Here is a 19,233-nt window from a genome sequence, read left to right on the forward strand (position 1 = left end):
CATCTAGAAAATGTCAATTTCCACAAAGGGGACAGGAAGACACCCATCAGAGAATGAGAGTGACTACAATACGGTTTGTCAGAATAGCCATCTCATGATTTCTAGATGACACATCAAAAACCTTTATTGATTCAGGATCATCAGAAACCTTTTTAGAGCATAGGGAGCACGATAGTAATAATAATTAAGAAACTTGCACACATAAAATGCTTTCATACATGGTAACATTTAGCTATCTTTTACATTCTTGCTGTTACCTTGCTATTTTTAAAAAAATATTTATTTCGTTTTTATTTTTAAGGATATTATCAATGGATATATAGGGAGGTTTGTTGTTTTGGGGGGTAATTAGGTTTTACTTATTTATCTATTTATTTATTTGATAGAGGTACTGGGGATTGAACCCAGGACACACTGCATGCTAAGCAGGGGGCTCTACCATTAGCCATACCCACCCCACTACCTTGCTATTTTAACGTATGTTCTTTTGTTCACATGTTTAAGTGATTGTTTCCTTCCACAAAATGGGACTGGAAGTTTTCACTCTTGCATCATCAGACATGTTACTAAAATTCTCACAAGGATTCCATTTGCAAATCATCCTCCCCAAAGATCAAAATATACCTACCCAACCATTGCTAAAAAGACATGAAATGTCCACACACCAAAAAAATTACAAGTAAAGCAGTCTTCTTGCACTTCTCTTCATGCGGAGTTAAGCTATTAGAATAGATGTTGTGACGGTCAATGTTTGGTCACTGATGAGAGGGAGAATCATCACGACAGTCATGCTCCTAGTGGAGGAAAAGCTGCCCCTTGAAATCAAGGCTTACCAGGCATTGTGCTCCTCCAGGCTTTTAAAAAGAATTTACAAGGAGATTAAAAAGACACATTAGAAAGGCTAAATTTTAAACAAAAAGGGTCTACTGCAGAGCACAGGGAATTATATTCAATACCTCGTAATGGCCTATAATGAAAACGAATATGAAAAGGAATATATATATATATATATATAACCAAATCCCTTTGCTGTTTACCAGAAATTAACACAACATTGCAAACTGACTATACTTCAATAAAATTAAAAATTAGTATTGAAAAAATTTAAAAGAAAGGCTAAATTTAAGAACAGTTGGGGAAGGATATAGCTCAAGTGGTAGAGCTTGTGCTTAGCATGCATGAGATCCTGTTTTCAATCCCCAGTACCTCTTCAAATAATAATAATAATAATAATAATAATAATAATAATAATAATAATAATAATAATAATAATAATAATAATAAATAAACTTAATTACATCCCCCCAGAAAAAAAAAGAAAAATGATAATTTATTAAAAACCCAAAACACTGATTATACTAATTGTTAGTGAAGAACTTGAAAACTGAAATTCTCACCAACTACTGAATTGAAATGTAAAATTGTGTAAGTTTGGAACACAGTCTGACACATTTAACAGCACAAACATCCACCTGCCATCTGACCTAGGCAACTATCTATATGTTTAGATAGTAACTCAAATGAAACATATTTCCATGTAAAGACTTGATATAAATGTCTGTGATAGCTTTATCTGTAATAGTATAAAATTAGACACAACCTAAAAATTTCAACAAACAGATGAATGGATAAACATATTGTGTTTTCTCCATACAAAAGATATTCAACAATACAAAGAATGAACTGTTCATAAACATTACAATACATTTCAAATAATTATGCATAGAAGAGAAATCACACAAAAAGGAAGATCTGATTTATATAAAATTCTGGAAAAGGCAAATTAGTCTCTACTGGAAGGAAGTAAATAAATGGTTATCTGTCAAATGAAGACCATGGAAATGAAGGAGAGAGGAATTACCTAAAGGCAGAAGGTAATATTGAGGACAGATATGTTATCTTGTTCGTGATGATGATTTCCTGGTGTGTGTGAGAGAGGAATATAGATATATATTTACATATATTAACACATATATACATCCAATAGGACTTTAATTTTAATGGACACTCTACTCACACAGAGAAGAGACAGAGTAAGAGCAGCCTCCATGGTGAGTGAACATGCCCCAGAGCCGACGCAGAGAAATGATCTACACACATCCCTCCTGCGCTGGTGAAGGACCCTCTTCTCTCCCCGCCAGGAACAGACAGAGTGGTGGGGTTGGCCAGGTGCCATATTATGGGCATACTTAGAACAAAACAAAGTGCATATCAAGCGCAGAATAGGGGAAGACCCTCCCAGACAATTCCCTGTGCTCACCAGACTGAGAGGGCTCCTATTTCCATGTGAGGAAATTACATGTCCAGTAGAACTTTAAATGCGTCATTTATTCCATGCTGATTATGCCTCAATAACACTTTGTAGAATTGGTTCTACATAATTGTACACCTCACATTTCTCTAGGAAACACAGATTAGAAGACCCTGTATTGACTTAACCATCTCTCTCTTCATACGTTGGGAAGACTGGTCCTGACTCAGTGACAGGAAAAAAACTGGCAAAACTAAGGCCATCACTCTTTGAGCCACCAAGAACCAAGGCTGCAACACAAATGGCTCATGTCTGGACTAAAGAACCTGTTTTCTTACCCGTGGAGCAATGCCCTTTGAGTATGGCTATGAGCATCTACAAAATGTTCAGATTACTTGTACTGTCAGTCACCTGAGCCATAAGGGACACAGTGCAGACCTCTGGAAGCAACCTCAGAAGGGGGCCTCTTTTCTTTTGTAAGCTGCAGCCTCCCTGACTCCCTGTTGATTACACCTCATTTCTGCACCAACTCGAGATCCCACATGGTCCCTTATAGCCAGTGGCACCTGCCTATCAGATCCAGGACTTCAAGGCACATGGCTCCATGGGGAAGAAGAATCCTTCAAATGTGCTGGAGAAAGGGGGACATCAGCTAGAACAAGGGCCCTAAAAGGATGCTCCTACCTGCCCTTGGTATTGCCCAACTGTCTGTTCATCAGCGTGACCTCTGAGCCCTCAGATGATCCTGGCACACGGACCACAAGGTTAAACCCAAACATCCCTTTGGTCTCTCCCAAGAGGTCTTAGGGAGCAAGATGAACTAGGTCCCAAGCTGGACTGAGCAGTTGTTCCCTGCCATTCTGCTGCACTGTCTGAGGCACAGAGTTAAGAGCCTCAAATATGTGTGCAGCATTTGCTAACTGCTTGGTTCTCTTCCACATGCTTTATAATTATTAATATACTACAATCCACAGGACACTGTGCGATGGATACTACTATCACTAGTGTAGAGATGGGCAAAATGAGGCCCAGAGGGGTTTAGTCAGGAGCCCCATGTCCCACCGCCCTGTGTCAGTGCCAGGAAGGTGTCACATACCAGCTCCTGAGTCCAGGGGCTCTATCCCTGGGCCATGGGAGGCCCATCTCCAACAGTCAGAACAATCAGCATGCAGGGGTTAGTAACGTGTCCCTAGGAATTGGTCAGTCACTTAAATTCATTATACGTTTCTGAATTAAGCCTATGGGCTCATTTGTAGAATCAACATCAGTAAAATTTTGTGTCTCCACTGAGGAGCATGTTATGTATCCTTCCAGATCCTCCAGAAAGAACGAGATGGCTCTTCCCTGAGGCTCTGCACTGAAGTGGGAGGGGGAAGTGGAGAGAGGAAGAAGAGGAAAAAGAGGAGAATGAAGATGGTAGTGACACTATTAGTGACAGCAGTGGGGATCGTAACCACAGACCTGCACAGTCAGAGAGTAACAAGACTCTGTTCTGAGCTCTATTCTTTTTTTTTTTAAGTGTGATATAAACAAGATTTTTATTAGTGAAGTAAAATAATAGTGAAAGATAGTACAGTCCTGAGAATTGGGAGCAGGCCAATCCAAGAGAGGAAAAATGGCCCTGCGCTCTTTTTTAAAAAGAGAGAGAGAGAGAGAGATAACTGACATGTAACATGTTAGTTACACGTATACAGCAGGATGATTCCCCATTTGTATATAGTACAAGATGATCCCTATGATAAGTTAACATTCATCACCAGTTACAAATTTTTGTGTGTGATAAGAAATTTTAAGATCTACTTTCCTAGCAATTTCCAAATACACAATATAATATTTTTAAATTAAGCTATAGCTGATATACAATATTACATAAATTTCAGGTGTATAACCTAATGACTCACAATTGTTAAAGGTTATATTCAAATTATAGTTATTATAAAGTATTGGCTATACTTCCTATGTTGTGCTATATATTCTTGAAGCTTATTTATTTTATACATAGTACTTAGTATCTCTTAATCTCCTATCCTCCCCTCCCCTCTTCCTTTTCCCCACTGGTAACCTCTAGTTTGTTCTCTGTATCTGTGAGTCTCTTTTTTATTATAGTCATTATTGTGTTGGGTTTTTTATTTTTTATTTTTGTGTGCGTGTGTGTGTTGGAGTTTTTAGATTCACATACAAGTGATATCATACAATATATGTCTTTCTCTCTCTGACTTATTTCACTGAACGTAATTCTTCCAAGTCCATCCACATTGTTGATGGCAAATTTTCACTCTTTTTAATGGCTGAGTAGTATTCCATTATATATACATACCACAACTTCTGGAAAACATTCATCTGTTGATGGGCATTTAGGTTGCTTCCATGTCTTGGCTGTTGTAAATCACGCAGCTGTGAACATTGGGGTGCATTTATGTTTTTGAATTAGTGTTTCAGGGTTTTTTTGGATGAATAATCAGGATGGGAATTGCTGTATCATATGGTAGTTCTATTTTCAGTTTTTTGAGGAACCTCAATACTATTTTCCATACTGGCTGCACCAATTTATATTCCCACCAACAGTGTACGAGTGTCCATTTTCTCTACATCCTTGCCAACATTTGTTATTTGTGGTCTTTTTCACCCTCATATATTTTGAACCCTCATACAGTGCTGGTAAGAATATACAAAATACAACTATTTAAAGCACAAATTAGTATTTCTTCAAAAGCTAAATATTCACCTACCTCATGGCTCAGATGTCACACTCTAATTTTTTTACCAAAAGCTAAATGAAACAAATTTCCAAAAACAAACAAACAAAAAAGCCACGTATTTCCATATTAAGAACTCTACACAAATGTTTGCACCAGTTTATTTTCAATAGTTAAAAACCTGGAAATACCCAAAATGTCCATAAACAAGTGAATGGATAAATACTGGTATATCTAAAGATAAGAATATTGCTCAACCAAAAAAAAAAAAAAAAAAGGGTGGGATGAGCTACTCGTATAACATCATTGATGACTCTCAAAATAATCACAAAGCATAAAAGAAACCAGAAAAAAAGAAAACATTGTAAGATTCCATCATATAAATTATAGAAAATGAAAAGGTATCTGTTATAAGGGAAAAGAAATCAACAGTTACTTGGAGGGCTCTGATGGCCAGGGACAGAGATTATAAAGGACACCAGGGAAATACATGGTGACAGATATGGCCACTACCATGACTACTGATAATGTTTTCACACGGGTCAAAACTTATCAAATACTTCACTTTAAATATGTGCAGTTACAAGAAGTAAGTTATATCTAAATAAAACTTTAAAAACACTTCAAGATAGAAAAAAAATCTGTATAGCCCACTTTTGGGGAACATATACTTGGTAACCCTATATTGACCAATTTCTGGTCATGCCTTCTGGGGGTCAGTCTTGCTTCAGTGGCAGCAAGTACTGGCCAGTAATAAAGAACATCTCCACTTCAGTCAACAGGGATGCTGGCCAGGTCACAAGAGCCACATCCCTGGACTACTTTCCTGCCTGTGCAGGAATAGCCTTGAGGTGAACATTACAGAGAGGTCACAAGAATCCACAAAACCATACAATTATTTTCTGACTGTGATGTCAGCTCCACGAGGTAAACCTGCCTGGGAGTTCTGAGACTCGTGTAGACACCGATGCTGCAAATTAGTCATCATCACAGAGACATTTGTGGATGCCCTTTCAGAAGAGGCACCTTGCATTGAGTTTGCTGCTGTCTCCTCTACTCCCAATCCAGGTCATATACCTGCCTCGGTTTCCTCTGGCCCCACAGTCTTAAAATCAGTGACCATCACCCATGGAATTGTGGATGTCAGGGAATGTGCTCTTTGCAAGACCCTCAGATTTCCCCTTAAAAATGCCAACATCGCCTGTGATAGTTCATGAAAAAGGGGAAAAACTAATGCTGCTCTAGGAACTTGAGACTGCTACATTTCACCTCTCTTCACAGTGATACCTGAGTCTAAACTCATAGCATCCAGAGTTTAAATGAGGACAAAAAGCCTTGCCCTCTTTCCCAGGAGATCACTGGCACCAACTCAAATTTCGCCAAAACGGGCAAGCCATTTTTTGCCATCAGACTTTCCCTCCTAAGGCAAAGAGGGGTTAAGACCCCCATAAAAACTGTTCACCTTTCATGCCTGTAAAGCCCAAACCTCCTTATGAAACACCTCTCACAGTAAACTGAACACTCAAAACAAAAAAGGACTCAAACAGTAAAGCATTTGTACTATACAAACTAAAGCAACGTGTGGCACGCAATTTGGGCCAGTAACTTGTAAGCTGGAAAAGTTCATCATGTGAGAACGTATCCCTGAAAACAAGCTGTCCTTTTCAGCTGAATTCATGATGTTCTCTGGGCCAACACTGATTCAGCCTCTTGCACAAGGTAGTCAGAAAGACAGGAACACCAACCCCCACAAACGCTAGACCAGCGGTGAGCTTTCCTGAGTGCACTGGGTGGGGGTGTGGCGGTGACTGATGCACACTGTGTGGACCTGCCAGGTGGCTGAGGTAAAATGGCTTTGGCCACAGTAAGTGGCAGTGACATAAATCTGACAAGAGCCACAGATAGGTTAGAAAGTGAAACACAGCCACACACAGTTTCCACATATCTGAAACTGATGCCTGTGGACAACTGGAAGTGTGAGACTGAATTCGGATGGACAGCTCCTCAGTTTCTTCTAGCATTGTCACACTGAACAAGAAAATTACACATTCCCTTGCACATTTAAGGCCTTTCTACAGTGTAAACTCTACTCTACTGTGTATAATTATTATTGAGGTGAACTCTTTAGGGAAGAATTTCCCAAATTCCCAGCACTAAAGAGGCCGTCTCTTGTGAATTCTCTGATGAGAACAAGTGGTGGGGCTAGAGGTAAAGACTTTCCCACACTCACCACACACTTAAGGCCTTTTATCTGTGTGAACGCTGATGTTGAGAGTGCAGAGCTTTTGGGAAAAGATTTTCGACATTCACTACACTCATGTGGCCTCTATCCTGTGTGAACTCTGATGATAACGGAAACCAGACCTAGACGAAAAAGATTTCCCACATTCACTGCATTTATAAGGCTTTTCTCCAGTGTGAACTCTCCAGTGTTCAACGAGGTAAGAATTTCTTCTAAAGGATTTCCCACATTCAGTGCATTCATAAGGCCTTTTGCTTGTGTGAATTCTCTGATGTTCACAGAGGATGGAACTATAGCGAAAAGATTTCCCACATTCACTGCACTCATAAGGCCTTTCTCTTGTGTGAATTCTCCCATGTCGAATGAGTGCTGACCCATGGTTAAAAGATTTCCCACATTCCTTACACTCATAAGGTCTTGATGCTACATGAACTCTCTGATGATGACTGAGGTTGGAACTAGAGGAAAAAGACTTCCCACATTCACTACATTTATAAGGTCTTTCTCCTGTGTGAACTCTCTGGTGTATAAGAAGGTGACACCTTTGGATAAAGGATTTCCCACATTCATTGCACTCATAAGGCCTTTCTCCTATGTGAACTCTCTGATGATTACTGAGGTGGGAACTGGCAAAAAAAGATTTCCCACATTCACTGCACTGATAAGGTCTTTCTCCTGTGTGAACTCTCTGGTGTGTAAGAAGGTGACATCTTTGGATAAAGGATTTCCCACATTCACTACACTCAAAAGGCCTTTCTCCTGTGTGAACTCTCTGGTGTATAAGAAGATGACATCTTTGGATAAAGGATTTCCCACATTCACTACACTTATAAGGCCTTTCTCCTATGTGAACTCTCTGATGGTAACTGAGGTTGGAACTAGAGGAAAAAGATTTCCCACATTCATTGCACTTATAAGGTCTTTCTCCTGTATGAACTCTGTGATGATGACTGAGATGGGAACCAGAGCAAAAACATTTCCCACATACAGTGCACTCATAAGGCCTATCTCCAGCATGAGTCTTCTGATGATAACACAGGGCAGAGTTGGAGGTAAAAGATTTTCCACACTCACTGCACTCATAAGGCCTTTCTCCTGTGTGAACACTCTGGTGGTAACGGAGGTTGGAAACAGAGGTAAAAGATTTCCCACATTCACAACACTGATAAGGCCTCAATCCATTGTGAACTCTCCAATGGTAACAGAGGCCAGAGCGAGAGGTAAAAGATTTCCCACATTCACTACATGCATAAGGCCTTGATCCACTATGAACTTTCCAGTGTTGAGTGAGGTAAGACTGAAGACTAAAGGATTTCCCACATTCACTGCACTCAAAAGGCCTTTTTCCTGTGTGAACTTTCTGGTGCAGAATGAATACTGAGCTACTGATAAAAGATTTCCCACATTCACTGCACTGAAAAGGCCTTTTCCCCTTATGTACTCTCTGATGTAGGATAAGCACTGAGCTATTGGTAAAAGATTTCCCACAGTCACTGCATTCATAATGCCTTTTTCCTGTGTGAACTCTCCAGTGTACAATGAGGTAAAATTTCTGTCTAAAAGATTTCCCACACTGAGTACATTCATAACGGCTTTCTCCATTGTGAAGTATCCACTGTCGAATTAGAACGGATCTACGGCTAAAGGATTGTGCACATTCACTGCACAAGTAACAATTTTCTCCAATGTGACTTCTCCAGGGATAAATGAGAACAAACTTTTGGTTAAAGGATTTCCCACATTTGCTGCACGTGTACTGCCTTGCTCCAGTATGATTTCTTTGATGCAGACTGAGGCTTGAGGTCTGCCTCAAAGATCTGCCACTTTTGCCATACATATGAAGCCTTTCTCTAGTGTGAGCTCTCTGGTGCAAAACAAATGAGGATTTGGACCTAAACGCTTTCCCACATTCACTGCACACAAAACACTGTCTTCCAGTGTGGATACCCTGGTCCTGAACAAGTATGTGTTTGGGGCTGAAAGACTTCTTGTACTCTCCCCCATTATGATGAGTTTTTCTGCTTTGTAAAGTTGCCTCACATAGGGCAATCTTGTTTGGCTTCTCCCTGGTGTGAGTGACCTGCTGCTGGAGATGTTCCAAGGTGGCCAGGAAGTCCTTCTCAACTTCCTCACAGGTAAAGGGCTTCCCTGACCCATGGAATTTGCAGCTCTTTACAAACAAGGCTGTGTCTACACCACTTCTGAAAGATTTCTCTTCTTCCATATTCTGGTGTTTTGGGACGTTTGCACTGAAATAAAATTGTTTCAACCACACCCAATACCCGAACACTTTCTGGCTGTGTTGAGTTTCTTCATACTCAGCCAAGTGAAAAATACCTCTCAAGACCAGACTACACTTCTCACAGGGGTGGCTCTTCTGGGAAGACTGGTTTGCCTTGGGAGTCTTGGCTGGTGACATGTCTATAGAAACGCTTGATTGAAAGGGTGACTCTGTGTTCTCTGTCGCACAGCAGCAACCTGAACACAAATAAATGATGGTGAAATACACATTGACATTATAGAGAGGGTGTAACTTCCTCAAAAATGTGATATGTCCCATCTAGGAATGAGTCTATGGGATGCTTTTTTAGAGAAGAGAGTTGTAATTCCATCTGGGAAGTGGCTACTGGCATTACTGGGTCTCTAAGGCAAAAGAACAGTGGAGATGTTATTAAAGGAAGGAGACAAGATACAGTGCAACACAAAGAAGAGAGGCATATCCTGAAACTTATTGGTCTGCCAAAGAATTCCTGCAGAATCTATTCTGTTGGTGACATGAGGCTGTAATGAAGCATATGGCCAAACCCAGGACAAACCGATTTCAATAGAGTAGATGCTGTTTAAGGCCAATTTAAGGATGTGTGGACACCTCATAGCACATGTGGACCAATGCCACAGTGCGAGAGAAGGAGCCACAGAGAAATGGGTGAGATATGAAGTCCAGAAAGGTGGGGCTTATCCCTGGGCTGTAAGTCAGTCAATAATCACAAGGTAGTAAAACTGACTAGTCAGCAAAGTATCAGCAATGGGGGAAAGAAAAGCAAAAATGGGTCGTGGTGCTGGCAATGACAGCAAAACACTGGTTAAATGACAAACATTCACGGTATGATCTGAGCACAGTCCTGATGTCACACTCTCCCCAGCTTCACCAGGGCCAGGTACCTGTGAGTTCACCTTGTAGCCTTAGCTACTGAGAATCCGTACAATCTTTGGTGCCCCTGGACTGAGCTGCATTGCGATGACATGGCTGGACCTCCCCACAGCCCAAACCACCACATCCCACCTAGTCAGTGAACTTGCAACCAACCCAAGGAGAGTCTTTCCCCACCAAAACCAGTGCATAAAGTCTGGAAGAGGTGACTGATTCATCAAATGTGAAAAGATCAATAAGCAGCTATAAGACACATGAAAAATCAAGGACATATGACATCTCAAAAAGAGCCTAAGTTTCCAGCAAGTGAACTCAAAGAAATGCAGATCTGCAAACTACCAAAGAATTCAAAATAACTGCTTTTAGGAAGCTCAGCCAGCTCCAAGAGAACACAGATAGATAATGCAATGAAACCAAGAAAATAATGCAGAACAAAACAGTTCTGAGATAGGAAAAAAAAAAAAACAATTAAATTCTGGACCTGAAGAACACAATGAATGAAATAAAAAATGCAATAGAGAACACCAATAGCCAACTTGATCAAGGAGGGGAAAAATCTGACCTTGAATCAGATGAGAAAAATGACTGAAGAAAGCCTATGTCAATTATGGGATGTCATCAAGGGAAATAATATTCACAATGTGGGAAGACCACAAGGAGAACTGAGGGAGAAAGGAGCAGAAAGCTTACTTAAATAAACAATGGCTGAAAAAACAAGTCAAGATAGAGATGTGGACATCCAGGTACATGACACCCATAGGTCCCCATACAGATTCAATCCAAAAGAACTTCACTGAGACACATTGTAATAAAACTTTGAAAAGTCAAAGACAAAAAGACTTTTGCAAGCAGCAAGAGAAAAGAAACTCATCACAGACAAGAGAAACCCCATAAGGCCATAAGCAGATTTCTCAGCAAAACCCAGGCAGGTCAGCAGAGAGTGGGACATTAAAATCAAAATGCTAAAGGGAAAAAACTGCCAACTAAAGAATATTTTATCCAGCAAAGCTGTCCTTCAGAAATGATGGTGAGATAAAGACTTTCCTACATAAATAAAAGCTGAGGGAGTTCATCACTACTTGACCTGCCTTAGTAGAAATGCTAAATGGATTCTTCAAGCCAAAATAAAAAGATACTAATTAGTAACAGGAAAACATAAAAATATGAAGCACATTGGTAAAGGTAGTATGTAGTCAAATTCAGAATATGCTTACACTGTAATATGGTGGTTTACTTGTTTTAATTCTAGTAAAAAAAAGTATTAAAAATAACTACAACTACAATTATTTGGTAATGGTCATAACATATAAAATATGTAAGTTAATTATAAAAATATAAATTGTCACATCAAAAACATAAAATGCAAGGGAGTGAGTTACTAAAAGGGGACTTTTTGTATACAAATGATATTGCTATCAGCTTAAAATAAATTGTTATGTTTTATGCAAACCTCATGGTAATTACAAAGCAAAAACCTACAGTAGATATACAAAAGATAAAGGAAACAAACCATACCACTACAGAAAACCATAAAATCACAAGGGAATGTGGCAAGAGAGGAAAAAAGGAACAAAGGAACTACAAAACAGATGTAAAAAAATTAACAAGATGGCAATTGTAATATCCTTACAAAATTTTCCAATCAAAAGTCACACAGTGGCTGAAAATAAAGAAAACAAGACCCTACAATATGTTGCCTGCAAGAGATTCACTTCAGCTTTAAGGACTCAAACAGGCTGAAAGTAAAGGAATTGAAAAAAAAAATATTCCATACAAATGGAAATTAAAACACTAGCTTACACTTATAAATAGCCTATACTTACACCAGACAAAAGACTAACTCAAAACCTGTCATAAGAGACAAGGAAAGTCATTATATAAAGATAAAGGAGTTGACTTATTAAGAGGACATAACAATTGTAAGTATATATGCATCTCACACCAGAGTACCTAAATACACAGAGCAAATATTAAGAGACTGGAAGGCTTAAGACAACAGTGCAATAATAATAGACTTCAAATCTGTTTTTAAAGAGTGAGTACACTGTCCACTCGGGAAATCAATAAGGAAACACTGAAAGACACTTTAGACTGCCTGGACCTAACATATACAGAATATTTCATCCAACTACAGCAGAACTGCATTCTTCTCAAGTGGACTCAGAACACTCTCTAGGACAGATTATATGTTAGATCACAAAACAAACTTTAACAAGTTTAAGAAAACTGAAATTATATTGAGATTATTATCCAACCACAAGAGTTTGAAACTAGAAATCAAAACCAAAATAAACACAGGAAATTTCATGAATATATGGACATTATACAACACAATCCTGAACAATGAGTGTGTTAAACAAAAAAATCAAAAGGAAAAATAAAATTATTTTGAGACAAACAAAAATGGGAAACAAAACATGTCAAAACCTGTGGGATGCAGCAAAAGCTTTTCTAAGAGTAAAGCTGATAGCAATAAATGCCTACATTAAAGAAAAAGAAAAATCTCAAACAATCTAGCTTTACCTCACAAGGAACTAGAAAAACAAACAACTAAGCCCAAATTTAGAAGGAAGGAAATAACAAAGATCAGAGCAGAAATAAACAAAATACAAACTAGAAAAACAATAGAAAGATCAACAAAGCTGAGAGCTGGTTTTTTAAAAGAACCAAAATTGACAACCCTTTACTAGATTAAATTTGAAGGAGAAAAGACTCAAATAAATGAAATCAGAAATGAAGGAGACATCACAACTGATGCTGAAGAAATCCAAAGATCATAAGAAACTACAAGCAATTAAATGCCAACAAATTGGATAAACCAGAAGAAATGGATATATTTTTGAAACTGAAAACTTGCCAATACTGAATCACGAAGAAACAGAAAATCTGAATAGACTAATAACAAGTAAGGAAACTGAATCATTCATCAAAAAACTCCCAAAAAGATAACAAACAAGGATATATTGTACAGCATAGAGAAATATAGCCATTGTTTTGCAATAACTCTAAATTAGTATAATCTATAAAAATTTTGAATCACTATGTTGTACACCTGAAATTAATACTGTAAATCAACTATATTTCAATGTTTTAAATGAATGAATGAATTAATTAATAATAAATCTCCCAACAAAGAAAAGCCAGAACTAAATAGATTCACTGATGAATTCTACCAAAGGCTTTAAGAAGAATTAATGTCAATCCTTCCTCAACTATCCCAAAATACTGAAGAAGAAACATTTCCAAACTCAGTATCTGAGGCCAGCATTATCCTGACATCAAAGCAAGATAGGGAAACTACAAGGAATGAGAATTACAGGCCAACATCCTTGATGAACATAGAAGGAAAAATCCCCAAAATATTCAACAGCACATTCAAGAATCTTACACTGTGATCAAGAGTGATTTATCTCTGGGATGCAAGGATAGTTCCTCATATGCAAATCAATAAACATAATACACCACATTCACAGAACAAAGGATAAAAATCATATAATCATCTCAGTAAATGCAGAAAAAGTATTTAACAAAATTGAGCATACTTTTATGTTAAAAATCCAGAACAAGTTAAGTGTATAGAATGGAATGCATCTCAATGTAATAAATCCAAATACAATAAGCCCATGCCAACACCATACTCAAAGGTTAAAATCTAAAAGCTTTTCCTCAGAGGGGAGGGTATAGCTCAGTGGTAGAGCTCATACTTAGCATGGACTAGGTCCTAGGTTCAATCCCCAGTACCGCTGCTTTAAATTAATGAATGACTGAATAAATAAATCTAATTACCCCCCCCTAAAAATAAATAAATAATAAAAAAATAAAAGCTTTTCCTCTAAAATCAGGAACAAGACAAAAGTGCCCAGTATCCACATTTCTATTCAACATAGTTCTGGAAGGCCTAGCCAGAACACTTAATCAAAAACAGATAGATAGACAGACAGACAGACAGACAGATAAATAAATAAATTAAATGTATTAAAATCACAAAAGAAGTAATACTGTCTGTTTGCAGAAGACATGATCTTATATATAGAAACCCTAAAGATTCCCCCTCCAAAAGTGTTGGAAAATTCAGTAAAGTTGTAGGATACAAAATCAACATGCAAAAATCAGTTGCATTTTCTATAAATTAAGAATGAAATATCTGAATAAGAAATTAGGAAAACAATCATTTATGGTATCATCAAAAAAGTAATACACATGAATAAATTTAACCAAGGAAATGAAAGATCTGGACTCTGAAAACTGTACACTGAGGAAAGAAACTGACACAAATAAATGAAAAGATATTCAATGTTCTTATACTGGAGGAATTAATAATATTATCCAATGCAACACACAGATTTAATGCAATTCCTATCAAAATTCTAATGGAATTTTTCATGGAAATAGAAAATGAATCCTAGAGTACACATGGAACTACAAATGACCTCGAATAGCCAAAGCAATCTTGAGCAAAAAGATCAAAGCTGAAGGTAACACACTTTCTGATTTCAAACTACATTACAAAGCTACAGTAATCAATATGGTGTGGTAGTCATAAAAATAGACACACAGAGGAATGGAGCAGAATAAAGAACACAGGAAAAAAAAAAAAAACCCATGCATACATGGTCAACTAATCTTTGACAAGGGTGCCAAAAACACACCACAGGGAAAGAAGTCTCTTCGATAAATGTTACTGTGAAAAGTGGATATCCACATGCAAAACAATGAAACTGGACCCCTAGTTCCACCTCTAACAATATTTAACACAATGTGGATTAAAGAGATAAATATAAGACATGAAAATGTAAAACTCTTTGGAAAAAGAAAACAGAATATGCTACTTGGCAGTGGTCTTGACAATGATTTTTCTGGATATGACACTAAAAGTACAGAGAAAAAATGAACAAGTGGACCTACCTCAAGCTAAAAAGCTCTGCACAGCAAAAGAAATAATCAACAAAATGAAAACACAATGTACAGAATGGGAAAAAATATTTGCAAGCCCATGTACCTAATAAGGGGATAATCTTTTTAAAACATAAGATACTCACGTAACTCAGCTGGAAAAGAACAATCCAATTAAAATATGAGCAGATGATCTGATTAGACATTTCTCCAAAAAGAATACACAAATGGCTAGCAGGTATATGAAAAATTGCTCTTCCTCCCTAATCATCAGGGAAATGTAAATACAAACCACAACGAGATATTACATCATATCTGTTAGGATGGCTATCATCAAAAAGACAAGAGCTAAGTGTACTCACACATGCACACTTGGAGTATTATTCAGCCTTAAAAACTAAGGAAATCCTGCCACATGCAACAATATGGGTGAACCCAGAGGGCATTTTGCTAAAAACTGTATGATATCACTTATATATGGAACTTAAACAAAAAATGTTAAACTGATGGAAATAGAGAGTAGAATGCCAGGGGATGGAGGGTGGGAAAAATGAGGAGTTGTTAGTCAAAGTGCAAACCTTCAGTTACAAGATAGTGCAGTCCATTTAACTCCATTAAACTCACTGCAAGACTACAGATCTCAAATTCTTCTCTATGAGGGTTCAGTACAGCAGATTTGAGAGATTTGAGTAGGGTAGAGAAGAGAGCACTGCAAACCACCTAGCCCTACCTGCCACAGCAACTACCTAGAAAGCTGGGGAAACAAGTAGTGCCCCAGGTCCACATGTGAAGACAGAGTCTTACCCAGTGAAGACATAAGTGCAAAGTTTTCCAGCATCACACTGAGATACAAGTGCCTCTGAACGTCATCAAGGAGCCTCCATTCCTCCCAGGAGAAGTGCACGGCAACATCTTCAAAGGTCATACTGTCCTGTCAACATGGGGACAGATGAAACAATGAACTGTCTCTCTCTGAGGACCCAGTCCATCGCCTCACACATCTATCCCACTACCATCTTCTTCCCAAGATCCCCACCTCAGAGGAGATACCAGGCCCTGGTGCCACTGATCCCCAAGCTCCCCTCAGGGTTCAGTTAATCACTGTGTTCAGCCCTGAGCAATAACAGGCAGGACACGGAGATGCCATGCAAGCTCTGGGCCTGGCCACGGAGCCCCATCCCTCTTGCCAAGCAACTCCCCTGCTGTCTCCCAGACGGTAACTCCAAGTCACAGCCAAACCTAGGCTGATGCTTCACTCTTAACTCCCTAACAGCAGGGACCAGGGGCCGTGAGCACATCACTCTGGAGACTCTAATACCGTCATTCCCCAAGGTTACGCCCCTACAGTTCTGCTACCTTCCTGCTCTACAATTTAGGCATTTCCCTGGACTCACTCATCTACTTGGCACAGAGCATCCAGAGAGCACCTGACACTTACACGGGATCCAGCACCATTCAGCCCTCTGATGGATCCCAGTCCCAGGGAAAGCCCCTCATGCTCCTGTGAATGCCTCTCCACCTGTTTCTGATCCTTGCTTCAATATTAGCCACACCCATGACATTCCTGCACTTCTGTAAAGCACTATCTATACCCTCAACAGTCACAACCCTCCTGTCTCTATTTAACCTTCCTTAAAACTCCAGCCCTTACAGTCTGCCTGCCAATCTTCCCTCCCAATGTATCACGGGAAGATTCTCAAGACACAATACCCAGAAACCCTACCGGTGGTGTCATCACCAGTGAAGCACTGGGCACCCCCTCCCGCCTTGTGTAGGATCCCTAAGAGCTTTTCCAACCTTCAGAACCTGTGGGACGACGAAGGTCACCGAGGCTGGGCTCCATGTGTACAGGACTCTCCCATATCTCCATCCAATCCTGGAACCTGGTGACCTCAGATTAACTTACTAACCACCGTGTTTCAGTCCTTGGAGGTGCCTCTAACCAGATTTTAGACCTTGGACAAGGACTCTAGTTCTCTGGGCCTGTCTCAAACATTCATATTCCAGTCTGTTTCCTCTCCCAGAAGAATTCTAATAACTTTCAAACACTAACTCAGAATGTCTCCCTCTTCTGTCCACCACCCTTCATAGCCTCCAGACCCCTCAGAACGAACGAATAACCTCTCTGCCGGTCCAGGTGCCACTCTGCCTCACTCTGTTCGATGCAGGTATCAGACGGACCCCATGTTTCCCGAATCGCCCCGCCTCACTCCGACCTCCAGCCTTTATATGTATCCTCCTCTCTGCCTGGGGGCCCGTCCCCGCGCCGTCACATCGTCTGTCAAAACACGGCCCCACCCGCGGCCGCCTCCCCCGCCTGGACCCCGGGGCCCGGGCCGCAGGCAGGCGAGCAGGCGCCCCGCACTCGAGGCTCTAGTGTCCGGCGGGAGAGGGCGGTGCGGGCCCGAAGGACGGACGTTTACCTGAGGCGGGTCCCTCAGCGCGGCCGCCGCCATCGGGGTCTGAGGGCCGGAGCGCCGGGAGAGGAGGGGGACGCGGGCACGGCGGCCCCTGTCCCCAGTCTGGCGCAGGGCACCCCAGGAGGCGTCGCCTTTGTGCACCGGGGAGAGACAAGACGTCCTCCCGCGCCTCCGCAATCCAGTCACCTGGGTCCTGATCCAACGCCCCGGACCCAGAACTGACCCAAAGCCGTCAAAATGGCCGCCACGAGGAGGAGGCCGGAAGTCCCTCCCCGACTTCAAGAGTTCGCCCGGAAATGCCTTCATTCCAATCTTCCTTGGCTCAACTCCGCGCAGGCTCTTCCGGGCAATGTAGTTCCCAGGCTCTAGAGGTCCCCGGAGAGGGTGTTCCCCTTCCTGACCAACCAGAATTTTTACCACGCGACACCTGGAAGGATGCTGGAAATCGGTCATCCTACCTCGAGGGCGGGAGGGGCTTTGTTCAGTGTTAGCTGCATCAAGGAAAAAACTTAAGACTTCTTCAGCTCCCAGAAAATAAAAATATTATTTGAGATGCCCTCAAATCTACAGTTCCAAATGGCTGTGTTATAGCGTCATTCGAACATAAAATGAGTCAGCACATAGTTGGACACATCATATAATTGTTCTTCAACTACATGTATCTGACGCCAGAGTACCCTTTTAAAGTTCTATTATGACTCGCTGTTAGCAAGAGAAAATAGTCCATACAGGGCTATGAGTGGGAAAAAAGACGGATATTATGAATTAAGTGAACAAGCAGGAGTTCTGCTTCTGATTCCACCCAACACTTTTCTCTTGCCTGTAGAGTCAGTGATTGTGTCCTACTCATTGAGGAATACTTTCATCCATCTCAAATGGAGAGCAACTTAACCAATGTTATTTCGGAATGAGTCAGTAGCTGCAACTTTGACATTCACAGCACATATGAAAGGGAGTATCTGAACACCAATATGAAAGAGGGAATCTTAAGAATGTGATCTCGTGTCCTTGCTGGTAAGTGATAATCATTTTCCAGTGATTGAAGGTACATTTCTTCATGGGGAACTGAGATAATATCAGAAAACAGTTTTGGATGCAAGTTTCAGAAAGTTAATAATGTTTATGTAGTTATTCAAAGACTGACAGATAACACTCTAGGGAAACAACACAATCAAAAATGGGCAGAATACCTACATAGACATTTCTCCAAACACACAAATGGCCAACAGGCACAAGAAAAGATGCTCAACATCACTAATTATTAGAAAAATACAAATCAAAACTACAGTACAATATCACCTCACACAGGTAGGAATGCCCATTATTAAAAATCTACAAATAATAAATGCTAAAAAGGGTGGGGAGAAAAGCAAAACCTCGTACATTGTTGGTGGGAATGTAAATTGGTGCAGCCATTGTGGAAAACATTATGGAGATCTAGAAAATTATAACTAGAACTAGCATGTGATATATTAAAAAAAAAAAAAAACCTAAAACAGTAATTCACAAAGATACATGCACCCTAATGTTCACAGTAGTAGTATTTACAATTACCAAGATATGGAAGCAACCTAAGTGTC

At 39.9% G+C, this 19,233-nt stretch overlaps 1 protein-coding gene across 1 annotated transcript; it reads right to left on the reverse strand.

Moving 5' to 3' along the window:
* Window positions 1–1,728: 1,728 nt before the first annotated feature.
* Window positions 1,729–18,523, reverse strand: LOC105104382 (zinc finger protein 814). Its single transcript, XM_031457277.2, has 3 exons — window positions 17,657–18,523; window positions 16,038–16,164; window positions 1,729–9,667 (listed from the first exon to the last, which is right to left on the reverse strand). Exons 1-3 carry the CDS (start codon window positions 18,104–18,106, stop codon window positions 7,263–7,265), a joined length of 2,982 nt encoding a protein of 993 aa, XP_031313137.2. The 5' UTR covers window positions 18,107–18,523; the 3' UTR covers window positions 1,729–7,262.
* Window positions 18,524–19,233: the final 710 nt, after the last annotated feature.

The sequence above is a fragment of the Camelus dromedarius genome, chromosome 9, assembly GCF_036321535.1.
Source record: "Camelus dromedarius isolate mCamDro1 chromosome 9, mCamDro1.pat, whole genome shotgun sequence".
Lineage (NCBI taxonomy): Eukaryota > Metazoa > Chordata > Mammalia > Artiodactyla > Camelidae > Camelus > Camelus dromedarius.